The sequence below is a fragment of the Mandrillus leucophaeus genome, unplaced genomic scaffold (assembly GCF_000951045.1).
Source record: "Mandrillus leucophaeus isolate KB7577 unplaced genomic scaffold, Mleu.le_1.0 Scaffold269, whole genome shotgun sequence".
NCBI classification, from domain to species: Eukaryota; Metazoa; Chordata; class Mammalia; order Primates; family Cercopithecidae; genus Mandrillus; species Mandrillus leucophaeus.
This window is the reverse complement of record NW_012102798.1, coordinates 2,570,081-2,595,754: the sequence shown is the minus strand read 5'-3', so window position 1 is coordinate 2,595,754 and position 25,674 is coordinate 2,570,081. Positions and strand designations below refer to the sequence as shown.

The following is a 25,674-nucleotide window of genomic DNA, read 5'->3' as shown; positions in this document are numbered from 1 at the left end:
TTTTTTTTTTTTTTTTTGGATACCAGATCCTATCCTTATAACCACTGGTATCATTTTATATCTCTCCCAAAAAGCATATACAAACAAACAACCACAACTTTTTTTTCCCCTCTCAGAAAGCTGAAGAAAGACTTGGAAATAGAACCCCTGTTCTTGTTACCTCCAAGCTCTGTTTTTATTTCCCTTATTTTAGACCCTGTCATCTGCACTGTAATATTTGAAAACCAAAAAAATCTTTCTAGAAGTATTACATCTCTTTCCAGACTCTCTAAGGGCCTGGGAGCATCTCATAGTGGCCAAGCCTCAGGGACAAGCCTGTGTAGGGTCCTACCAGGTTAAGATTGAGTGTCTATCCTCATGTTCGAACAGTATTTTGAGGAAACACTGTATCTGTCTAGGAAAATAACCAAGATGTATTTTCAAAAGTGGTTGTTTTTCTCTACTAAGTTGTTTTTCTGAAGGGTAAGCCAGTCTGATTTTTCTCTGAAGCAATGAACAAATTTGGAGGAGGAAAGAAATTCAGTAGAGTTTGGTTTAAATTGACCATAAGGACATTTCCTACTCCCCCTTTTTTTAGTTTTAGTTTTGAATTTTTCATATATTTTCAAGAAGGGGCCATGTTTAGCTCCTCAGCTGCACAATTCTTTCCTTTCTTTCTTGATAAATTAAAGATGCTTCATGGGGATTTTTAAATGTCAGATCCTATAACAGGCAAATGCTGTATTGCACACAGTTATTTTTTTAAAGGCAAAAGTTTGTAGCTTTTTCAGAAAGAGTTTAAAGTGTAAATACTGTTTTTTGTTCATTTTATGAACAAAAGCCCCTAGAGATGCTTCTGTTATGTCAAAATTGTGAAAATCTGCCCTTTGTGGATAAAGTTCTCTTGACGTTTCCTCAAGGGGTGAAGAGGGCAATGAGAAGTTATATGTCTGTAGGCATTTTTTTAAAAACAATCTATATCGAATGCATGTATCCAAATGTTACTGTAGCGTTGGAGAAGGGAGCACTATGGAAAAAAAATTTACCTGTTTGTAAATAGGAATCTGGCACCCACCCTCACTAAAGGTGCATTTTAATATTTCCCACATAACTGCCTCTGTTCTCCTTGGATATGAACTAATTTACCTTACCTAATACAAAGAAGCTTATCAACTATAAAGATAGACCCAGAGGATTTGGATTTCTTTGCTTTTTTTCCATCCTACTGTTAGACACTTATTACCAATTTTCCAATTAGCAGCATTGCAAAATTGCCAGATAGGACTTTCAGCTAAAAGAAAAATGGTGACTTTTGATTAGTTGTGCAGACAGAAAATGTCAAAAGAGAGAGAGATTAATAAAAGTTTAATGGGGTCAAAGATGTCAGTTACCAGATGGATAGTATGGCCTCTGCCTCAGGGGTCTTTATGAGCTACTTGTAAGATATAGGTTATCTCATCTTGTATCAATTAAAAACTCTGCCTAGCCATAAGGGCCTCTTGCCTTAGCACTGCCGTGAAGTAGAGAGCCACACAGGCCAAAGGGACTCTCCCCTGCATATTCATACTTCATTCCATTTTCATTAACTTTGATGACTGGCTTGCTGAATCCTGGTAAGACTTTTATCACTGTCTTGCTGTCCTCATTAGTTTTTGTAGGATGGAGGCCTAAAATTTAAAAAATAAAACTATTTTTTTGAGGTATGGCATGCATATAGTAAACTGCACAAACTTTAAGGGTGCATATCAATGCTTTTGTTTTTTAACATATGTGATTATATCAAGATATAGAACATTCCCAGCATCCCAGAAGGCTTTCTCATATCCCTTCCGAGTCAATAACCCCCTACCCAGAGGTAACCGCTTTGTTCACTTCTTTCCCATAGATTTGTGTGCCTGTTCTTGGATTTCATGTAAATGGAGTGATATGATAGCTAATTTCATGCATCTGGTTTATTTCAACATTCTTGTACCTGTATCTTGGTGGATATTTGTACACCCTTTGGTTATACACTTAGGAGTAGCATTCCAGGGTCATGTGATAGAGGTATGATTGGTTTTAGCAGATACTGCCAAATAGTTTTCCAAGGTAGTTGTACCAGTTAACAATTTCACCAGCAATCTATGAGAGTTCCAGTTGTTCCATGTTTTCAGTTCTTGGTGTTGTCAGTCTTTTCCATTTTAGCTCTTCTGGTGGGTTTTGCATATCTCATTGTGGTTTTAATTTGCACTTCCCTGATGAGTAATAGTGATGAACACCTATTTATATGCTTATGAGCCATTTGGATATTCTCTTTTATGAAGTGCCAGTTCAATTCTTTTGTATTTTTAAAAAATTAGACTGATTATATTTTTCTTATTGATTTGTAGGAGTTTAAAAAATGTATGAGTGTAGTGGATATAAGTCCTTTGTTAGATATATATTGTGAATATTTTATCCCAGTCTGTGGTTGGCTTTTCATCCTCTTAAGGTGTAATTAATCTTTTCTTTCATGGTTAATGTTTTCTGTCCTATGGGAAATATTTGCCTACCTAAGATCATGAAGATTTTCTCTGGTGCTGTGATCTAGAAGCTTTGTTGTTTTAACTTTCATATTTAGGCCTATGATTCATTTCAAATCATTATTAGTATTAGTTTGGTATCTGGCATGAGGTAAGGGTCATGGTTCCATTGATTTGTCTGTCCTTCAGCCAGTACCATGCTGTCTTAATTTCTGTAACTGTATAACTAGCCTTGATATCTGGTAGCATATGTCCTTCAATTTGTTCTTCCTGAAGATATTTCAATATTACTAGCCCTTTATGTATCTTTATGCATTTTAGAATCATTTTGTCCAAATTGCCCTTTGGGAGTGGTTTTGATCTTTTTGACTCATTAGTTTTCCCTTTGTCCCTCTAACTTCAAAATCTAGGTAACTTTTTAAAGTGGAGACCGGTGGCCTGTTTGGGGCAGTTCCCCTCTAGAGGGAGAATTTGTCTCTGAAGTACCAGGAGACTGCAGGAGATTTTCCTGTGCCTTTCCTGCCCAGACACCAGCCCAGAACTCAGGTGACTTCAGGTAAGAAAAACTAGCCCTGCATTTTGGGCTTCTCAAGTTTCCAGCCCATTATTTTAGTGTCTCCCAACTGCCAAAAGTTATGCTCATTTCTCCTTTCCTCAGGAGAGTCCTTCTGCTTTACAGTCAAGCTTCATCTTCAACAGTGCCCAGAATTAGCAAATGTCACAGGGAAGGAAAAAAGTCCGATTGTCAGTTCACTTAGAAAGGGCTCTTTGCTCTTTGAAATGTTGGTTAATCTCATCCTTGCTTATCGATTTAGCAATTTATCTTTTTTTTTTGGTGTGTATGGGGGTGTTGTTTTTGTTGTTGTTGTTGCAGGAACGTTCACATCCTGTTTGGAAGCAAAGTCTGCAAATTGTTTAATAGGCTGAGCCTTGATACCCCCATCCCTCTCAGCTCTATCTCAGGTAAGTAGTTTATGAACATTTGGGCCAATTCAGTAGGTCAGTGGAAGGATAGATAATGGATATATCCCTGAACCTCCCAGTCACAGATAGTGGGGATTTCTTAGGGGACTAATCTGCCTAAGTCACATTCAACTTGGAATTCAGCCAGTTTCTAGGGATAGCAAATGACATTAACATTCTCAGTTCTATTTCTGCTTAGGAGAATGAGATGTCAGCTCTGGCCCTGAATAAGGCAGATTTGCTCCTGTAGTCACCTAAATTTGTGCCCTCTAGCATAGGATATTAGAAGTCCGACCTGGGCTGATATCCATCTCTGCACCTTTACTTATGTGCTCATGGACAAATTACTGAATCTCTTTGATCCTCAGTTTTTCCACCCATAACTTCATAGGATGATTTTATTGTGAGGATTAAATGTACTACAGGTTGAGTATCTCTAATCTCAACATTTGAAATACTAAATGCTTCAAAATCTAAAACGTTTTGAGCACCAACATGACACCTTTGCTTTCTGATGGTTTGGAGTACACAAACTTTGTTTAGTGCACAAGATTATTAAACATATTCTATAAAATTATATTCAGGCTATGTGTATAAGGTGTTTATGAAACATAGATGAATTTCATGTTTAGACTTGGGTTCCATTCCTAAGATATCTCATTATGTATATGCAAATACTCCAAAATCTGAAATCTAAAACACTTCTGGTACCAAGCATTTTGGATAAGGGATACTCAACCTGTAATGTAAGAAAAGTGGATTTTACAGTCCTTGATACACAATAGGTCTCCCATTAATGTGACAATTTATTAGAAAATTTTTTATGGGCACATCATTGCATCTGACATATGCTTTCAGAGGCTGGGGATTATGCTTGGTTAATTTTTTGAAGGGAGTAAAATTTACATATAGTGAAATGTACAAATTTTTAGAGTACCATTCAATGAGTTTTGACACATGCATACTCCTGTGTAACCCATGACCTTATCTAAACATGTTCACTACCATCACTCTAGAAAGTTCCTTTATGCCCCTTCCCAATCAGTTCCTACTCCCATAAATGCAACCACTATTCTGATTTTTTTTCTACATAGACTATTTTGCATTTTCTAAAATTGTGTATGGATGGAATCATACAGCATGTAATCTTTTGTGTCTGGCTTCTTTCATTAAGTATAATGTTGATTATTCCTCCATGTTGTTGTCCCTGTCAGTAGTGCCTTTCTTTTTATTGCTTATCAGTATCACGTTGTGTGACTATACAACAGTTTGCTTATTCATTCTCTTCTTGATAGATACCTGAGCTCTTTCTACTTTTTGGTGATTATGCGTACAACTTCTATAGTTATTCTTGTAAAAGTCACTTTGTAAACTTTCACTTCTCTTGGGTAAATACCTAGGAGTGGAATTGCTGGGATATAGATAGGTATATGCTTAGTTTTATAGGAAACTGATGTTTTTCCAAAAACATAATACGATTTTATACTCCTACCAGTAGTATAAATGTGTGTGAGAATTCTGGTTCCTCTACATCTTTGTCAATATTTGATGTTATCAGTCTTTAATTTTAGCCAATCTACTGAGTATATTGTGGTATCTTAGTGTGATGTCAATTTGCATTTCTTTGATTACTAATAATGTTGAGGATATTTTCATGTGCTTATTAGCTCTTCCTTTGAATTGTCTGTTCCGATCTTTTGACCATTTTTAAGTTGGGTTGTTCGTCTTTTTATTATTGAGTTGTAGGGGTTCTTTATATATATATGTATAGACACACACACATATATATATAAATATATATCTGACAGTGAACTTTCAACCAGAATATATATATTCTGTTATATATTTATGTTGTATACATATGTTATATATTTTCAACCAGAATATATATATTCTGGTTGAAAGTTCATTGTCAGATATATATTTTGTGAATATTTTCTCTCAGTCTTTGGGTTGCCTGTTCATTTTATTAACTGTATGTTTTGATGAGTTGGTCCATTTTTGTATCCCCTGTTTCCCACATGCATGATTGAAGCTTGATAATATTTACGGAATGAATGTGCTGAAAGTTGTTCCTCCCTCCCTCCTTCCATTATTTCGTTTTTTTCAAAGACACTTACTGATTACATACTATGCTGGCAAGCACTCTTCTGTTCTTTTGGGATATAGCAGAAAACAAAACAGACAGATTTCTTAGTCTCATGACAATTACATTTTAGTCTATATGTATGTAGGGGTAAGGTGAGAGACAGAAAAACAAATAATTAAACAAGAAAATATGAGGTAGCTATAGATACCATCATGCAAAAATGAAATTTGTGTGTAATGGGAAAGGGATGATTAGGGGCTTTACCCAGGTTGAGGGGTAAGAAATCTGAGGAGGTGATATTAAAGTAGATATCAGAATGACCCGAAGTCCCCACTCCTCCCCCACCAAGGAGAAAGGAATCCCAGGCAGAGGATATAGCTAATAAAAAGTCCCTTAAAGTGAGTTAAGGCTAGGTATAAACTATCCAAAATACCCCTTTAGGCTAGCTGAGGTGTCCAGAGTTGGTTGCTTTGGAAATTACCATAACTGGCATAAGCTGATGCTACACTGTTACTCTTTCTTATTATTGGAATACTTAGCAGTTTCTTCAAGTTTCTTCTTGCCCTCTCCTCACCCTCTAGTTGCTAAGTTCTGAGATGGTTTGAGAATAAAAATGGTGGATCAGCTAATATAAGGGTCAAGAAAGTTAAGGTAAGGTCACTAATTGTTTTTCCCGCCAAAAGCGACTGAGTCCCCCACCCCACAAAAAAAAATCAAGGGCCACAAAAAGTAATAAGTAACTACATTTGTCTTATAAGAGAGCAAAATATGGAATGTTCTACCTCTCTGCTTTTTATGTTTAGGTTGTGTAATGTACAACTCAATAAATACAATAAAAATTTGATGAATCAAATATAATTTATTCCAGTTTTTTCCCAGTTTTAGGAGAGAGATACAAGAAAAGATGATGGAAAAGGGTAAGAGTAGATGGAGATAGAGAGGGCGTGAAATAGAATGAAACACATAGGTGAATAAATGGAAGCATATTGACCAAGAGGAGGAATAAAGGAGTCCCAGAGGAAGATAGAGAAGTTGAGGAAAAAAACTGGGTGAATGGGAAGTCAGAAGTTAAATAGGTTTTGTGTGAGGGTGTTCCTGTCATCTTCTTGTGCCTTTGGGCTGTATATACCATATAGTAGTTATTGCTTCCTTTGAAAAATGTGATGGTGCTCTCTAACAATATTTAACACACATCTTTCTTCTGTGTTTTCCTTCTGATGAGCTGATGCATGTTCTAAATAAATGCCGAATTCCTTTCCTTGATTTCTCTCCATATTTTCTTTCATGAGACGTTTTTCTCTTAAACAAACAGATCCTTTGAATTAATAAAACAAACTGCTCTGCCTCTAGTACCCATTCTCCTATATTCCATATGGAAAGTTGCCTCCAACAAAATCGTGCCTTCTGGTCATTACTGTTGTGACCCTTATCATCAGGGCAAACCCCATGTCTACTGGTAGGATTTGGGACAAAAAAAAATGTAGTGATCTTACAGGATTTATACTAAGTGGAGATAGTATACAACTGAGTGGGTCGAAAAAGGCCCTGTGGAGACCAGCAAGCTCTATGTGCAAATCACAGACCATCTGGCTGATGATTTTCTGTACTCCAATAAATATCCAAGGATTACAGTCAGCTGAAAGTGAAGTCTGTGGCTTGCTGGGCCCCACTCTGGTCAGAACTGCTGAAAACTGGGCAATAATAGACTTGGTAGAATCCTAAAGGAGTTATATAGATGACTACCTCCTAAGGCTTTCAACTAGGAAAAGCCTGACTGGAGCTGGAGAAAGAAAGTTAGCCCAATTTGCAGAATTAATAGCCAGAAATTTAACATGTAGAGATAACCAAGAAAAAAAAAAAAAACTGGCCAAAGGTACATAGCTACACTGATCAGCCATACAGAACTGGACTATTGCAGGAAATACAATCTGGTAAAGGGAGATACGAAAATAAATTTGTGAAAGGAATTTAGAAATTCTTATAAAGACATGTATCAGCTCATCAGAATGGAAAAGCAGAATAATCTATTTGGAATGAGAGGGGAGATAATCTAGGCCCCCAAAACTAATGTATACCCTGAAGTTTTGGGGACTCTAAGTTTCAACTCAGCTCCCTTTTCAGTTCAATTTAAGGTTGTAGGATGGGCTTGTGAAACCTCAGGGCATGTGGGCATGTATGTACCAGGTTAGTAGAGAAGAAAGAGTTAGAAAAACAGAATCAAATAAACAAGTGAGTAAGAAATATGAGATATGTCAAAATACTAAAAACTTCCTGCATCCTCAACAGGTTCACTTTAAGTGTGGTGGGGAGTGGTAAACCACACAAATGTAGCAGGTAGATTATATTGAGTCAATATCTAGATTTTCAAACAAATAATATTGCCTTACACAAGTATGTACTTACTCAGAAAGTGGGTTTGCAAAGAGCCCACCAGAAATGCAGATGAAAATAGTACAACCATAGCTTTAGATAAAGTTGGAAGAACGAGCTGCTAGATATGGAAGAGGGGCAGTAATAGGAAATTATCAAGGAGCTAGTTTTATAACTGAAATTCTCCAAAGTTTGGCAAAATATAGAGAATATAGGACTTTTATTTACCATAAACTCCCCAGGCTGCAGGGCATCTGGAAATTTTAATGAATGGATTCCAAAAAACACAGAAAGAATTCAGCAGCACCAGATATAAATGGCAATGAGGCAAAGGTGCTAATAATTGACAGACCCTGAGTGAGTGTATCCTTCCTCAAATGAGATGTTCAGGAAAGACAGACAAACTGCCTATGCTTACTTTTCTACCAAATCTCTTAACAAGAGATAAAGACCATGAGGTTTTCAAAGGAAAGAGAAGTAGTAGAGCCTCACAAGGCCAGCAACAAAGGAGGGGCTATAGTTAGACATATCATTTCAAGCTTAACGATAATTCTTGATGGGGTAACCAGTAGCTGTAGCCTGTAGGATGGATAAAGGCTCAAAGATACTAATCTTTATATCTCTCTTTTTTATTATTAGGTCTGCTTTGCTGTTTTCTCTTGGCTGTGACAGTCCGCCTGATGGTCATTATAATAGCAGTTCACCACTAGTACAAACAAGAGTACCATATGTAAATTCTGTGCACGGTTTACCAACATCATCAAAAAGTTCTTTTGTTTTACTGTTCTCATTCTGTACTTGATCAGTATCATAATCATATCAACATCTTAATTTCTGGCCTAAACCAACCACAGAACCTTTGTTAGCCCCTTATACTATCCATTGTCACCGAGAGTCCATTTGCTAGAGCTTGTAGTGATATTTTATCTATTTAGAAGAGCACTGCAGCATGGATTCTGTGTCAGTTCCTGTACTCATTGATGGACTTGTTGCTTGTGTAGCCCAGTTAATAAGAATAGCTGATGAGCTTTTACAATTCATTATACAAGTACAAGAAGTTCCTTATGTAGAAGAAAATGGTGGAGCAGAAGAGACTGAAGCAGATGCACCTCTTCCTGAGGAGCCTTCACTACCAGATCTCCCTGATCTCTCAGACTTAGACTCAATACTTACACCAAGAGAGGATGAAGACCTAATGTTTGATATAGATCAGGCTATGTTAGACATGGATAACTTATATGAAGATACAGTCTCTGGTATAAATGATGACTTAACAAGTGACTAAGACCCAATTTCTGCCCCCGCCCCCAGGGATGTGAAAACTGATCATTTCTCTGTTTCAATATATTCTTATTTTCTGTATATTAGCAATATGTGTTTTCTCACAGTTCTGCACATTTTCATTACTAATAACCCATATAGCAAGTAAGATTTGATTTACTTCTAGCAAAAGCTGATCTTTTTTTCCTCTTTGTTATTCAAAAAGTTCTGGCTTTTGCCATGTAGGTCTCCCTTTACCTGTACTTACTCTCATGCTAGAATTTCTGATGATGGGAGCAAACAATAATAAAGAAAAGAAATTCCTCACCCAATTATGGAAGGGAGAACTGACAAACTCTATCACATCTTGGTACTAATTTCACTGCTCTCCAATGAATGGAAATGAAAAGGGGAATATCCCCCAGGGTAGCATCACAGTAAATGAATACATTCACATTAACAAGACAATGTTGGGATGCTTTTATTTGAAAGGATATAACTCCTAACTTATCCTTTTAGAGAGCATGTGTCCAACTAAAAATGCTATAGCAGACTAAGGGAGGTAATTTTAAAAGAGCACTATCTACCAGATAATAAAAGTGCAGAAGGGTTTTCAAATGGCTGTTGCCAAGGAGAAAACTGAAAAAGCTGGGACCAAGAGTTCCAATGCAGGACTGTTCTTGCACATTCTGACCACATTGCAGCTACTTTGCACTGTTATTCCCCAAATGGAAAAGGCACACTATACCAAATAATCAAAGAGAGAAGTAATAGAAGGGCTAAGGAAAGCCCTACAAGGATTATTCACCAATGGAAAGACAAACACTCACCATATTGGACTAGATATCTGTGGACTAGATATAGTCCTTAGGCATCAAAGCAGGACGATGCTACAACCTTATAATATGTGGAGCTGGCTGGCCCCTTGTTTGCCTGGGTCACCTGGACAGATTGTACTGTAACGGTACCTCAGGAACTAGATAAGATATATTCCAGTGTTTGCCTTGATTCTGTAATTGTATGTAATTTATCCGCACTGGATGTGGATAAAATATATCTTCCTGAATACAGCTTAATTTAAAAAGAATAGTTAATAGGCTTATTACAGTGAATCTGCTGCAACCTCAGCCCAGAAATATTTACTGTTGAGAGATAGGTACAGTAATGAATTTAGATAAAATATGGGTTGGTATTTAGCCACAATAATTTTGCATATGCCAGAAGGGGAAAATGGAATAGCTGAAGGACCCACAAATCAAAACAGAAAGAGACGAAATAAATATGCAGGAAATTTACTGACCATATCAATTGCATGCCATACAGTACCCTCATTTTTATTTGGAAAAATAGCTACCTTTTAGACAAGCCCATGGACACTATGGCCCTCCTTCCTAGAGAATGACCATTGCATCTCATGACATGGGCAACAACTAGGTAAAGATATAAAGGTATATCACTAGACAATGTGTTATATACAAACTGCAAAGAAATGAGATGTAGAAGGAAATCCACACTGGTGGAAATTGGACTATAGCAATTCATATAAAAGCCTAAAGCATATAGTCAAAAGGATTAAAATGATATTTAACACAGATGACTTCAGAGCTAATCTTTGCAAATCAGAGTTTATGGAACTATTCAACATATTAATATGAGAACTTTCTACAATAGACTACTATGTGAAAGGATTGATAAGAGTAGGTGAAGATTCAGGAGACTTAGAGGAGCAAAGAAAAACACAAATAGGAAAAATAAAAATTATATCATAAAACAACAACTGGATAATTAAAATCCACATGGGATAGCAGATTGAGGGATTTTACTGCCACAATCACTGGACAAACTGAATCTTACTATCTCGCTTTCCCAGTATAGGGGACTCTAGATATGCAGTTATGTCAAAAACGGCAAATAATTGATGGAGTACAAAGTGACTATGCCAAATTAACCTAAATAGAGTAGTGGGAAAGCAAGGTGAAACAGTTTATCACTCCATTCCATTAGGAACAGTTTTACACAGTTAAACAAGAAAAGTTATACATTTAGTAAATAAGAATAAAAATATGAGAACTAGATAAAAGTTAAAGGAACCTTTGCTTTAATTATAGCTTCAGAAACAGCCAGGGAAGATACACACTCCCCACAAGGATTTGGGACTTTAGGAAACTGGGCTATAATTTTGTGTCACAATAAAACTCAAAGCATAAATACCTGGACAATATCAGAGAACACATCCAAGGAGAAGCCACCAGTCCGCTACAAATTTTATTTGGTGAGCAGTTTAACTGTAGCAGGACAGACCTGGTGCTCTTAAACATGATAGATCCCAAAAGGTAGCTATTCCTCCGAGTAGAACTTTGGAATATGGACTTTATAACAATTCTACAACAGATTAATGTAAGCTTGTTAAAACTGTTAGGGTATTACAAGAGAACACAAGTAACCATACTAACTCAAGGAGGTTATGAAACTACATCAAGAGAAATCCGTGAGACTACTCTAGACCTTGAAACAGGACAAAGATTTGAACCAGCCCATAAGACAGCCTGTAATGTTTAATATAGTCCTTAGGCATCAAAGCAGGAACGTGCTACAACCTCATAATATGTGGAGCTGGCGGGCCCCTTGTTTGCCTGGGTCACCTGGACAGATTGTACTGTAACGGTACCTCAGGAACTAGATAAGATATATTCCAGTGTTTGCCTTGATTCTGTAATTGTATGCGCTTAAGGATTGTTAAGATATGACCCCTGCTCCAAGGAATGGATTGTTGTATTAAGTATGTTTTCTCTATGGAACAGAATTAGAGTTAATAGTGAAAAGAAATGTTTAGGAAATAAGACAATACTTAGGAACAAGAACTAGCGGGGATGATGTTTTCAGGAGAGAGAAGCAAATTAATAAATTGTCAACAGTTATGCGACTGTTTACGATGGAAAGCCATGATATGGAGTTAGTTTCTAAACAGGTTTATGACCAAAGCCCTGTTTTTGTCTTCTGCAAATTAGCCAACCCTAAGATGTTGCTATAAATAGCTGGTAGGCGATTGACATAAGTCGTGTATCTGAAAGCTCAATTAGATGGAGAATTATTAACTAGTTTAGTCCACTGATTGGATATCTCTGATTGAAATCCTGCATCTCCTCCAGGAGAATGGAGTGAGTGGCTGATCCTTTATGCAAATTAGCCCTTTTCTGTATCTTCTTAAGACCAATGCTAAAGCCAATTATTATATAGCATGGCAGAAAAGAGAGGGGCTCATCATTCTGAGACAAGCTTAAAGGTGTGAAAATCAAGGAAGATAGGCTGGTAGATGGCATTAGATTAGGTAGTACAAGTTTTCACCCTGATTTGCTTGGGCTAAAATATGTGGGGAGTTGTGCCTATATAAATTCTTATGTGTGATGATTACTGCTAGTTATTATCTTATGATTGTTTAAAATCTGTATTAGCTATTGATCTAAACCATTTTATTGTTTTCTTTCAAGAGATTTTAACTAATAAACTTTCATTCACAAATCAAAAAAGGTGTGGTCATCTTAAAATACCTGGTGGTGAATTTGGAGGCTACCAAATAGGCACACAAGAACTTCACTCAACATAAGGTAGCAGAGCATAATAAGAGAGAATGTTGTACTAGGAGTCTGAAGTTCTACTTCTGGCTTTGTCAGATGATCTTAAACAAATCTCTAAACATAGTCCTTTCTCATTTGCAAAATGAGGGTTATTAATAAATTTTCTGCTTACCTTCAGTGATAATAAGGAACAATTGAAATAATGGTTTTCATGGCATGACATATCTGACATTGAGACAATATGTGAAATCAGGACTTTTCAGGAATATCTGAAAAATGTGCATGCATATATTCATTGCAGCACTATTCACAATAGCAAAGACATGGAATCAACCTAAATGCCCATCAGTGATAGACTGGATAAAGGAAATGTGGTACATATACACCATGGAATACTATGCAGCCATAAAACAGAACGAGATCATGTCCTTTGCAGGGACATGGATGGAGTTGGAAGCTATTACCCTCAGCAAACTAAAGCAGCAACAGAAAACCAGAAGCCACATGTTCTCACTTATAAGTGGGAGCTGAACAATGAGAACACATGGACACAGGGAGTGGAGCAACACACACTGGGGCCTGTTGGGGGCTGGGGTGGGGAGAGGGAGCATCAGTAATGGATTCCCAGCTAATGGATGCTGGACTTAATACCTAGGTGATGGGTTGATCAGTGCAGCAAACCACCAAGGCACATGTTTACCTATGTGACAAACCTACACATCCTGCAAATGTACCCCAGAACTTAAAAATTAAAAAGAAAATTCACCCATCTGCAAAAAAAAGTTTGTATGACAATACCTGAAAGTCTATTTGACATGAAATAATTATCTAATAGTTTTACACCTGTTTTCTAAGAGATTAGAGCTTTCTTATTCTACTTCATGCCAAAGTTAGAGTTAGGAAATCAGCTATTGTTTCATTCTTTGGAGCTTTTTTGTTTGTTTGTTTGTTTGTTTTTACCAAACTGAATTCTTTTGGGGAGTCTACTTGAGTTCTAGTAGGAATAACAATGAGGAAAAAAACAGTATGAAAAAGCCCTTCAGGAAATAATGAATTATATTCCATTCAAGGCTAAGATTTTGTTCCTGAGGGGGTTATGTAACTCTGAACGTTATTAACCCACTATGATCCAACTTGATTTTTATGATTTTTGTTGTGTTTTTGTACTGACAGTCTTATCTTAATAGACTAGATGTACTTACTGATTCCTCTTGGGAATATTTCTTATATTTTTTTCAGAGATCCTACTCTCTCCAGCCCGTATTTAAAACTGAGTTTCTTCTGTCTCTTTAACCCTCAGTAAGCTCACAAACCAACCAACCAACCAACAGAAAATCCCTAAAGAAATAAAAAATAACTTCTAGTTCCTGAAGTTAGTTATTTGTGAATTACTTGTATTGATAAATAAAACTGTCGGCTTCCAATATCACATCTCTTCAGGGTAATAAATAATCCTTGAAGGTGATTGCCATTATACTTATGAAGGTTGGAACTGCATTTTACAAGGTGAGGAAAATCACTGAAGTCTTTATACCTGGTCACAATTTCATCTTAAAAGACCCTAGAAAAATGCTGAAGGTGGCCGGACGTGGTGGCTCCCAGCACTTTGGGAGGCCGAGGCGGGTGAATGACGAGGTCAGGAGATTGAGACCATCCTGGCTAACACCGTGAAATCCCGTCTCTACTAAAAACACAAAAAATTAGCTGGGCGTGGTGGCGGGCGCCTGTAGTCCCAGCTACTCGGGAGGCTGAGGCAGGAGAATGACGTGAACCTGGGAGGCAGAGCTTGCAGTGAGCCGAGATCGCACCACTGCACTCCAACTTGGGTGACAGAGCGAGACTCCGTCTCAAAAAAATAAAAAAAAAAAAGAAAAATGCTGAAGGCATCTCAAAAGATAATTTTAAGTTTACCCCAAATATTCATATAAGGTGGACAAGGGGGCAATGTTTATGAAACACAACTTTAGTGTTTCAGATTCCTCTAATCAAAGATGTCATTAACTGGCTGGGCGCGGTGGCTCACGCCTGTAATCCTAGCACTTTGGGAGGCCAAGATAAGCAGATTGCCTGAGCTCAGGAGTTCGAGACCAGCCTGGGCAACATGGTGAAACCCCATCTCTACTAAACTACAAAAAAATCAGCCAGCACAGTGGTGGGCGCCTGTAATCCCAGCTACTCAGGAGGCTGAGGCATGAGAATAGCTTGAACCTGGGAGATGGAGGTTGCAGTGAGCCAAGATCATGCCACTGCACTCCAGCCTGGGCAACAAAGCGAAACCCTGTCTAAAAAAAAAAAAAAAAAAAGGGTGTCATTGACAAAATCTGTTGTTGAAAGCACGTAAATACACATGCCTCCATATTATGACAAATTCTGGAAATATTGGTTATTCTAATACCTTTATTCTTACTTAAACTTGGGGGAACATGCCTTTCTTGAAACTATAACTTCTAAATTTTTAATGTAAGCAAACCCCTAACTTCCAGCTTTGGAAAATCAGCTCTGTTGCAGCTCATTTTATGGAGAAAAAAAATGTTTTGTGTGAAATACAGTTTTTAAGCTCAAGTTCTAAAAAGACATGTTGTCTATTTGAAACTTAAGATGTGAATGGGCTTATCTTTGGGTCCTTATCCAAGGTGCCGGAGTTCTTGATGCTTCTCTCCCACAAACCTCGACTCATTGGGAAAATTTCCATTTGTACTGGGTATTTCTTCATTTTTTCCCCAGTTGGAATCACAGCACACTTTAAAAGATTTAGCAAGGTGTCATCAGGGATGGCACTAGAGAGTGGAGAAGTAGTGCATCTGCTCTGTCCTATTCCTGATTACAGACATTGAGGAAGTAATCCTATCTATCCTTGAAGACAGAACCTCATGGTCCAGCTGTTATTAAGCATGGAATCAAATGGAAAAGACAACTTTTCTCTTTTAGCTCAGTTATTTCATTCTCATCTAGAGGCAGTTTCTCTTTGAATAATTCTGATCCTGGGAAATAATTCTTGTGCATTCTCCTACAGTCTTTAGGGTATGTAGGTCATTTGAAAAAAAAAAAGTGTCCTTTTAAAAAATGTTTCCATCTTGGTTTGGGGCTCCTGATATGTAACCCTCAGGGAAAATGTGTTCCTCTAAATCCTGGAGTGTGACCCACTTAAGATGTTAATATGTGTTTTTCTTGATGAGTTAGCACACATAAACTATATGCCTTCAAAGAATTTGAGAAATTTTGTCTAACATGGAAAAGCTGAGTTAATTGCCATAAACATAATGGAAACATAGGACTGGCGTGGTGGCTCATCCCTATAATCCAAGCAATTTGGGAGGCCCAGGTAGGTGGATCACCTGAGGTCAGGAGTTTGAGACCAGCTGGCCAACATGGTAAAACCCATCTCTACTAAAAATACAAAAATTAGCCAGGCGTGGTGGTGCATGCCTGTAGTTCCAGATACTAGGGAGGCTGAGGTTGGAGGATTACTTGAACCTGGGAGATGGAGGTTGCAGTGAGCTGAGATGGCACCATTGCATTCCAGCCCGGGTGACATAGTGAAACTCTGTCTCGAAAATAAAAATAAAAATAAATAATAATAATAATGGAAGCATAAAGTTAGGTTTCATTCATTTATTTGCATCGAAAGGAAAGATTGGTTTGTCTAGTTTCATCAAATCCTACATGAGAATAGTTTATACTGCAAAAATCAAGTGTATTATATAACATGATAAAATAAAGATCAAAATCATGACGTTTTTATGCTTGTGGTTCTAAGCACAGTGTGAGTGTTTCAGTTTTTTTTTTAAAGACTAGATTTTGGATATGTATTGAACAGACTTATCAGTGTGATTCCTCAAATCAAGAACATTTGAGAACGAAGTTCTCACAGACACTTGAATTGTTGGAACCTCAGTAGCTCACATCATTGAGCTAAATTTATATGCTAAAGTTAAAATTACAAAAACACAACTCCAAAAAGGACATTGCTGATTTGTTTAAGATGTGGGATTATTCAGCCTTAAACTAGACATGTGAATTGAATAGAGAGAAATTAGAGGCTGTATGCATTTGAGACTCAATGAAACCACATATTTTAAAAAAACTCTAATTCACAGGTTGGGAAGGATTACAGTTTTTTTGTTTTTGTTTTTTTTCTAGAAATGAAGTCACAATTCAGAAGGAATTTATAGAGTTTGATGAGCATAAATTATGTTTTACATTCCTGAAGCAATGCCTTTGGAGTATAAACTTTGAGATATATATGATTTCTCAAGCCTGCCTTTCTAATCAGTCTGGCTTAGTTTGAAGAGAAACTAATTATGTTAAAATTGATGTATAGCCATTGCTAAGATAATTTATCTTGGAAAATTTGGAGCAAAATATATAAATATAAATCTCCAAATGATTCTGAAGTCTCAGGCTATGAGACTAAACTTTAGGCCATATTTGAATTTCAGTGGCTCTATGGAATTATATTCTTTATCACTATTGACATTGAAGTTGACAGTCACTCAGTATCCCAGCTGTATACCTGGAGCTAGAGTTTGATGTGATCTGATGGAAACAATTCAGTCTACTAAATACCATGGTTTTCATTTATTTGATTCACAAATGTCAGTGAATAGCACCAGGCCTAAAATTGTTGATCTTTGCATAAATAGACTGCTTTTTGAATTACTTTTCAAAAAGTAATTTACTTTTGAAATTACTTGATTTTTGAAATTACTTTGATTACTTACTTTTGAAATTACTTTGATTACTGCTGAATATCCATAATATTGAATAGTTAAGAAGGGCTACTTTGCTAGTGTTATGGATTAAACATAATTTAGCTGGCTGGGCATGGTGGCTCACATCTGTAATCCCAGCGCTTTGGGAGGCTGAGATGAGAAGATCACTTGAGGCCAGGAGTTTGAGGCCAGGAGTTTGAAACCAGCCTAGGCAACATAGTGAGACCTTGTCTCTAAAAATAATAAAAATAGGCTGGGTGCGGTGGCTTACGCCTGTAATCCCAGCACTTTGAGGGGCCGAGGTGGGCAGATCACTTGAGGTCAGGAGTTCAAGACCAGCCTGGCCAGCATGGCGAAACCCCATCTCTACTTAAAAAAAAATACAAAAATTTTACTGGTGTGGTGGTGCATGCCTGTAGTCCCAACTACTATGGAGGCTGAGGCAGGAGAATCGATTGAACCCAGGAGTCGGAGGTTGCAGCGAGCTGAGACTGTGCCACTGCACTCCAACCTGGGTGACAGAGTGAGACTCCGTCTCAAAAATAAATAAATAAATAAATAAATAAATTTTTTGAAAAAATGGCCTTGTGAAATATGAAACTATACTTAGATAGGTTCACTATTGAAAGTAAAATAGACACTCCAAAACTTGTGCATCTTCAAAAATGAATCCTAGTGATGATGGTTGCACAATGTGAATGTACTTAATTCCACTGAAGTGTAAACTTACAAGTGATTAAAATTTGAAATTTTATATTAGGTATATCTTACCACAATAAAAATTCCACTTCAGTGTACACAGGAATGGACCCTGGAAACAATGTTGGAGTCCCTGATGATTAATCAAGAGAGCAAGAAAAAATAAGACCCCGCGGCACATTCAGGTTAGTGGGATGATAGTTAAGAAATATATGAAAATATAGTAGCATAAAGATATTATGTAAAAACAATGATAAGAAATTATGGAATAAAGAATACAAGGGACAAAGTTTCCGGACAGTAAAAGGACTAAAACAAAGTGGAAAAAAGTGATGAGAAGGTTAATGAGGGTTGGGGGGTAGTTAATGTATAATACAAAAGTGATTCCGTGGTCATGTGACAAGCGGATCCCCATGACAGTGAGAAAGTCATCACACTGGTTTTCAAATGCAACAGTAACTAAAACTGGCAAATGAAGATCATATGAGCAAGTGGAGTCAAGCCATACAATAGAAGGTGACCTACCAACACAAAATTGATGAAATATTGCAGTGAAATTGTTTGAAAATAAATGCATTCTCAATTTTAAAGAGCATGGGGGGCCTAAAATTGTAAAGTTTATCTCATATTCAGCGGGGCGAGGATTGTAAACTTCAGTTGTATTCTGCAATTATCTATTTTTTTAAAACTATTTTATTCCCATTAACCATTCTGTCACTTGGAAGCAATTCATGTTCTAAAAATATCTGTGATTTTCTTTCTCACAGTATTATAACAATTTATGTAAAGTGAAAACACACTGAAACGATAATATACATCTTTAATGGAAATATAGACTTATATCAAAGTGTAGATACAGCAGACTGCTTAACACAATGACTGATACTTCACATCAATAGCAGGGCTGTGGGAGAGAGGGCGGGATAAGAGAAGGATGGGCCTTTACTATATCTATTACCTGCCATTTTACTGTACAGAATTAGACCATACGCCACGAGTCCTCCATGTGTAACGATAAAAATGAATAATTTTAACAGCTAATAGTAAATATTTTTTGAGACAGTCTCACTCTATTGTCCAGGCTAGAGTACCATGGCACAATCTTGACTTACTGCAACCTCTGCCTCCCAGGTTCAAGTGATTTTCATGTCTCAGCCTCCTGAGTAGCTGGGATTACATGCACCTGCCACCACGCCCAGCTAATTTTTGTATTTTTAGTAGAGACTGGGTTTCACCATGTTGACCAGGCTGGTCTCGAACTCCTGACCTCAGATGATCTGCCAGCTTTGGCTTCCCAAAGTGCCGGGATTACAGGTGTGAGCCACCACACCCCGCTCAGCTAATAGTTATTGACTGCTACTGTATGCTCAGTATTTCGCTATGCATAAGTACATTACCTATTTTATTTTATTTTATTATTTTATTTTATCTTTACATTTCTCCAGGGAAGTAAGCACAACACCAGGCTTATTGAAATAACTTAAAGCAGGTAAATGGCAAAAATAAAATAAGGGGACTCATAGGTAGGCCTAACCATTTACCACTTCCTTCAGTATAGCCCTTTCGATCTCCATGTTGCTCTTCTTCATTTTTTATCCCTTTCCAGGTTGCCCTGGTATTTGTTTTTTGCCTCATTTCTAAGGCATAGTACTTTTATTTTTGTCTGAGAAAAAGGGACCAGATAAACACACAATGAGGTTTGTCTCAGAGCCTGGATCCATGAAGGAATGGCACTGCCAGTTGCCCTTCAGCTGGCAGGCACCCCTCAGCTGCTTTGACTCCAGGTAGCATGGAAAAGAGATGGAAATGGACATTAAAGTACTTCTGGTGCCATGCACTGAATGCTATATTTTCTTATTTCCCACAATCCCCTATGAAGTGAAGAAACTATTTTCATTTCTATTTTATAAATGAGAAAACTAATGCCCTGAAAATAGGAGTGAGTTTCTTTAGGTCATACAGCTAGTGGGTTAAAATTCTATCCTCAGTTGCTCTGGCTCCACAGTCCCTGCTTTTTCCGTGGTATCATGCTGCTTCCTTAAAGGGCTAAGTTAGCCTTGTTAGGAGGCTCTCCCAAACTGTTTGATAAGATGGCATAGAACTACACCTGCTTGATTGTAAATCTTGCCTAAATGGAAAGCAGAGCCTCACCTGTGACCTGCTTGAATTGCCCTCCTTCAAAGAGGTGGAACCTAACATTTTGGAGGTCATACCATAGCAGATCCTGCTCTAACCTTTTATTGAACTACAAACCCTGAGTATGACTTCATCTTTCAACTGTGCTTTTTAGCCTTCTCACTAAGGGGCTGCCAGGGATTCAGTTGTGCCAACAATTACCAGCGTCCAGGCAGTGACCCTTCTGTAATCACTGCCCACTATGTCCCCAGTATATAGGATAGGATCCTTTGTATGTGCTATCACAGAACACTGTTCTTTCAAAGTACATATCTTAGTAGGTAACTATATATTCGTTACAGTGATCATTTACTCTATATCCACTACCAGCTTGTAAGCTCCATGAAAGCAGGGTCAGTGTCTGTCTTCTGTATTGCAAACACTAAGAACAGTGCTCAGTAAGCATTTGTTAAATGCATGAATGCTTTTCCATCAAAGAATCAGATGGTTACTTATCTGGCCATAAAGAAAATACAAAAAAGTTGTCTGTGCCTTGGATAAATGGGCCTAGCTGTGAGGCCTGCCCAACCATTTGTTTGTTAGAGAGCGAAATGGTAGAAAAATGCTGATTCTTGCTCTGCTGCTCCAGGCTTTGGAGGCCTTAAGCTTCCCTGAAAGCAGACATGAGCTCAGCTTACCTCTTTCTGGTGGTATTTGATTGCCACCTTTAACTTGGCCAGGTCATGGTACTTCTGAGGGTCAAGCTCTTCACTGTGGTCATCTCGATGATTGAGGATGATCTCCAGTTCCCTGGAGCTCCGAGCTTGGTCCAGCAGGTCTTTGGCAAAGAGCTTGCACTGCTGAGAGAGCTCCTCATACTCGGCCTTGAACTCGTTCTCCACCTTGCTGAGCTCCTTGAGCTCCCAGCCCAGGCGGAAGGCAGTTAGGATGGGGTCCTCACTTGATAAGGCAATGAGTGAGGGGCTTGCCAAAGCCTTATAGATGTTCAGTCGAGAGCGAGAGTGGCGCAGACTGTCTACCTCTGAACTAGACACACACTCCACACAGTTGCAGCGGATCTGGTGGGGCCGTGGGATAGTGACCCGTTTTTGGACAAGCAATTTGATGATTTCGTAGTTGTTGGTGTGGGCAGCCAGCATGATGGGAGTGATGTCCGGTGTGAACTCAGAGAACTGTGTGTCCATCATCAGAGTGGGGACCTAGGTACAAGAAATGAGAAGCATAGAAGGGCAGGTTTAAAGTTTGGAGAGAGAAGCATAGGTCCTATAAAATGCTGGCAATTCAGGAATTAGAGTCTCCATTCTCGTTTCAATTTTTTGACCTCCTAAACCTCCTTCCTTATAGCTAATGTTTATGGAATGCTTATTGTGTGCCAGCCACTATTCTAAGCACATTACATGTCTTTACTCATTTAATCTCCACAACAACCTTGTGAGGTAAATATTCTTCCCATATGAAGAAGCTGAGACACAGAGAGATTAATGAACACACCTAAGGTTACAAAGTTTTTAGTCAGCAGAGCCAAGATTCAAACCCAAGCAAGAGTCTAGAGCCGAGCTCTAGAGTCACGTTGTCAATTATGCAATGACAACATGCCCATTTCTGTCTGAGACATACTGGAGAATACAGAGGAGTAAAGGACATTTTTTCCTGACCTCCTGGAGAATTATTTGGGTAGAGCAAACTTACATAAAACTGGTAACAGTACATAGTATATCTGCTCAGTTCCAAATGGGCAGTAGAGGCTGCAGGAATATTTATTTGAAAGGCTAACGACAACCAGTAATCTTCAAGACCGTATCATTAAATCAAACCCCGGGGGCTGAAGAGAAGATTCCCTCAAATGATTACATTAACTTTGTGTGTGTGTATACACACACACACACACATATACACGTATATATACACACACACACACACATATATATATGTATACACACACATATATACGTATATATACACACACACACATACACACGTATATATGTATAAGTGTATATACACACACACACACACATATATATAACTTCAGGGGACCAAAGACCAAGGCGAGACAGGGTTCGTCCAACTTCCTGTAGGTCCCAGGAAGGTAAAGATAATTCGTTAGGGTCAGGAAGAAGTACTCTGAAAATGAAGACTTCTCGGCTTGGGGAGGGGATGCTGATAGCAAAAGGACCATTGATAAAACTGCTATGTCCATGATGTAATGTTTAGTGTAAATAGCAGCGATGAAGGTGGGGGCTTCTTTGGGTATTCAGGGGCACTTCTGGGTGAGTGCGCAGAACCTGATCAATGAATTAAAAAATCTTTCAACTTTGAAATGTTTCTTGCCAGGCACGGTGGCTCACGCTTGTAATCCCAGCACTTTGGGAGGCTGAGGCGGGTGGATCATGAGGTCAAGAGATAGAGGCCAACTTGGCTAACACGGTGAAATCCCGTCTCAACTGAAAATACAAAAAATTAGCCAGATGTGGTGGCGGGCGCCTGTGAAAGGAGCTGGGCACATTCCTCAGCCCCGGGCTAAAACTCCCTGAGCCCAGTACAAACACATCCCATCCTCCCATCCCACCACACATCGCCATATATCTCTCAAACTCCCTGAGCCCAGTACAAACACCACCTGGAAAGTCTCCGATAAGGAGACAGCCGTTCAAGGTTTTACTGAAAGCGCGGGAACCAAAAGAATTCCTTTGTTCCCCTGTAACTCTTGGGCTATAAAAAGCAAACGCTCGCATTGTTCGGGGCCCTCTTGTATACTGTGGAATGGAGGGACCAGGTTCGAACTTGTAGTAAAGATCCTTGCCGCTTGGCTTTGACACTGGACTCTGGTGGTCTTCTCTGGGGAACAAACAGTCTGGGCATAACACCTGTAGTCCCAGCTACTTGGGAGGCTGATGCAGGAGAATGGCGTGAACCCAGGAGGCGGAGCTGGCAGTGAACCGAGATCACGCCACTGCACTCCAGCCTGGGCAACAGAGCAAGACTCAGTCTCAAAAAAAAAGAAGTCTCTTTTAGGACCCAGTCTTTTCTCAGTCCAGTTGGGAAGCTGAGGCAGCTTGCTAGACTCACAGAAGAGTTTAAGTGTGGTAGGATCTAGAGCTAGAGAAGGGGAGGACTGGAATAGTCAACAGAGGCAACAGAGGCTTTATGAAGAGGTGGAGCCCAGTATCCAAAACATGGATAGGATTCCAGAAAATTGAGAAATATTGATTTTATTACACTTTAGGAAAAAATGTTTCAAACGTTCATTTTAACTGGGTAGGACAGACCGTGGATAATTGGGAGTCTCATCGAATAGACAAATCATGGGATTTTTGTTTTGTTTTTAATTTTCTTTATCTCTCTAAATAAGAGAGACAAATCGTGTTTTAATCAATAGGTTCTTTTTACTCTCAAAACTTCTTTAAAAAATAAAACAACAACCCACAGTTACTGGCTAACTGACAAAGGGATGAGTTACTGTTTTTCAACATCATTGCCTCCCTCCCACCTTGCACGCAGGATTCTCCAACAGGGAAGTGGCCAGAAAACATAGTAGTAGAAAGGTGGAGGAGGAGGAGTTTGCAAGAAATCTGTTTCCTTCACTGAGTGCTTGCATCAGCCTCTCAATAGTTGAAAGCTGACTGCATAATGGTCATTAATTGCTAGCATGGAACAGCGAGTAAACATTGTTAAACATTTAGAGGGAGCCGCTACAAACAAGACAGCAGGAAGTGAGCAACTGGCTCATAAAGTAAATTGGACATAGGAAAGAGTAATCTCAGAAATTAACATAAGCCTACAGGCTAAGGAAGAAGTAGGTCTGAGTGGGCCTGGAAATGAATATAAACACCATCAGCATAAAGCCTAGAGTTGGGAGAGATGGGGAAGTGAGAAATTTGTTACAGTCTCCCCAGGAAGAAGAGAGCTCAGATCTGAGAACTCTGCCCTTTCTTTGGGCAGAGGCCTTCCTCAATCTGTGTCTGGGTCTGAAAGTGTTGAGCAGAAGGGAAGAGAGGCTAACCTGTAGCACAGGATTTCCTGCGTTAGATTGGGGGTATGGGTCTGCTTCCTACCATGCTATTCTTCCTTCCTCTCTCTCTCTCTTTTGCTCTCTCTCTCGCTCTCTCTCCCCGTCTTCCTTATTCTTTCTACTTTTCTTACTCTTTTCCTTTCTTTTCTTCCATGGCAGTGCTGCCAGTCCTGTCCAAGACACACAGCAATACCTGTGAATAGTGTTTAGCCCCACTTGTCTGATACAGCCAAAAGGTTGTGGTTGTTCATGCGTAGAATAATGAAATGCTTTCTGAAACTATCTGGTTATATTGTCTAAAAAGGAACTTCATGATTCTCCATTTGACTTCCTGAGTACCTAACACTAGAGAGGAAACCTTTTAAAAAGAAAACTGGTCTACAGTGACCAACCTTGCCCTCCCACCCAGACTGTTTTTTCTCCTCCTATCAGTGTTGCCACTCACAGGTTGCTTTCTGTGTGTATATCCTTGTGGATTCCCTGTGTGGAATGGTCTCTCGCCCCATTTCTCTGCCACTCAAGGGCCATTGCAAGTTCTGACTTCTTCAATAGTTCCTCCTCCTAACTTTGAGCTTATCTCTTGCTCTCCACTCAGATATTGTGGGCACAAGGTTACATGCAAGAAAATCACTTTTCTGATGTTGTCTTATATTATTCTCAAATTACTTCACACATGTACTTTTTGCCTCCTTGATAAGGTTATGAGCTCTTTGAAGGCAGAGTTGTCCTGGTCTGCTCTTGTTTCCCCTATGACATCTAGCACAGTGCTAGACGTACAGCGGACACTCAGCAAACATAAATTAAATTTCCTATTTTCACATTAAGGAATTGACTCTCTTGGGCCAGGCGTGGTGGCTCAGGCCTGTAATCCCAGCACTTTGGGAGGCCGAGGTGAGAGGATCATTTGAGTCCAGGAGTTCAAGACCAGCCTGGGCAACATAGTGACACTCTGTCTCTAAAAAAACAAAACAAAAAACATTATATTAGCTAGGTGTGATGGCAAGCACCTGTGGTCCCAGCAAGTAGGGAGGTTGGGGTGGGAGGATTGCTTGAGCCTGGGAGGTTGAGGCTGCAGTGAGCTGTGATCATGCCACTGCACTCCATCCAGCCTGGGCAACAGAGTGAGACTGTCTCCAATAAAAAAATAAAGAAAATAAAAGAGAAATTGACTCTATTGTTTACAAACCTGACTCCCACAATTTGGGTCAATATGAGCTAATTTCCTTGGACCTCTCCTTCCCATGTCCAGCTGAGAAGGCAGACATCCCAAGACTCCAAGAAGGGTTAGATGGCTAGCTTTGCAGGGAACTACTGTGAGGTCTCACAAACTTGCAACATTTCTGCCTGTATTTTTCACAATTCCATTGCTTCAAAGTGG

The 25,674-nt window shown here is 38.8% G+C and overlaps 2 protein-coding genes across 4 annotated transcripts in view; one reads left to right on the top strand and one right to left on the bottom strand.

Annotated features, from left to right (window-relative positions):
- The window catches only part of TRPC5OS (TRPC5 opposite strand), a 26,777-nt gene extending 17,563 nt beyond the window's left edge, over positions 1 to 9,214 (top strand). For 2 of the 3 annotated variants that reach the window (XM_011984479.1, XM_011984480.1), the window contains exons 2-4: positions 2,891 to 3,036; positions 3,355 to 3,443; positions 8,542 to 9,214. In XM_011984479.1, coding sequence (XP_011839869.1) covers positions 8,852 to 9,187 — 336 coding nt within the window. In that variant the 5' untranslated portion in view covers positions 2,891 to 3,036; positions 3,355 to 3,443; positions 8,542 to 8,851 and the 3' untranslated portion in view covers positions 9,188 to 9,214. The remainder of the gene's footprint in view (positions 1 to 2,890; positions 3,037 to 3,354; positions 3,444 to 8,541) is intronic. The other variant, XR_001006526.1, reaches the window with a different exon arrangement.
- TRPC5 (transient receptor potential cation channel, subfamily C, member 5) overlaps positions 1 to 25,674 on the bottom strand; it is a 325,159-nt gene that overhangs the window by 129,288 nt on the left and 170,197 nt on the right. The window contains exon 3 of the mRNA XM_011984482.1: positions 20,962 to 21,483. Coding sequence (XP_011839872.1) covers positions 20,962 to 21,483 — 522 coding nt within the window. The remainder of the gene's footprint in view (positions 1 to 20,961; positions 21,484 to 25,674) is intronic.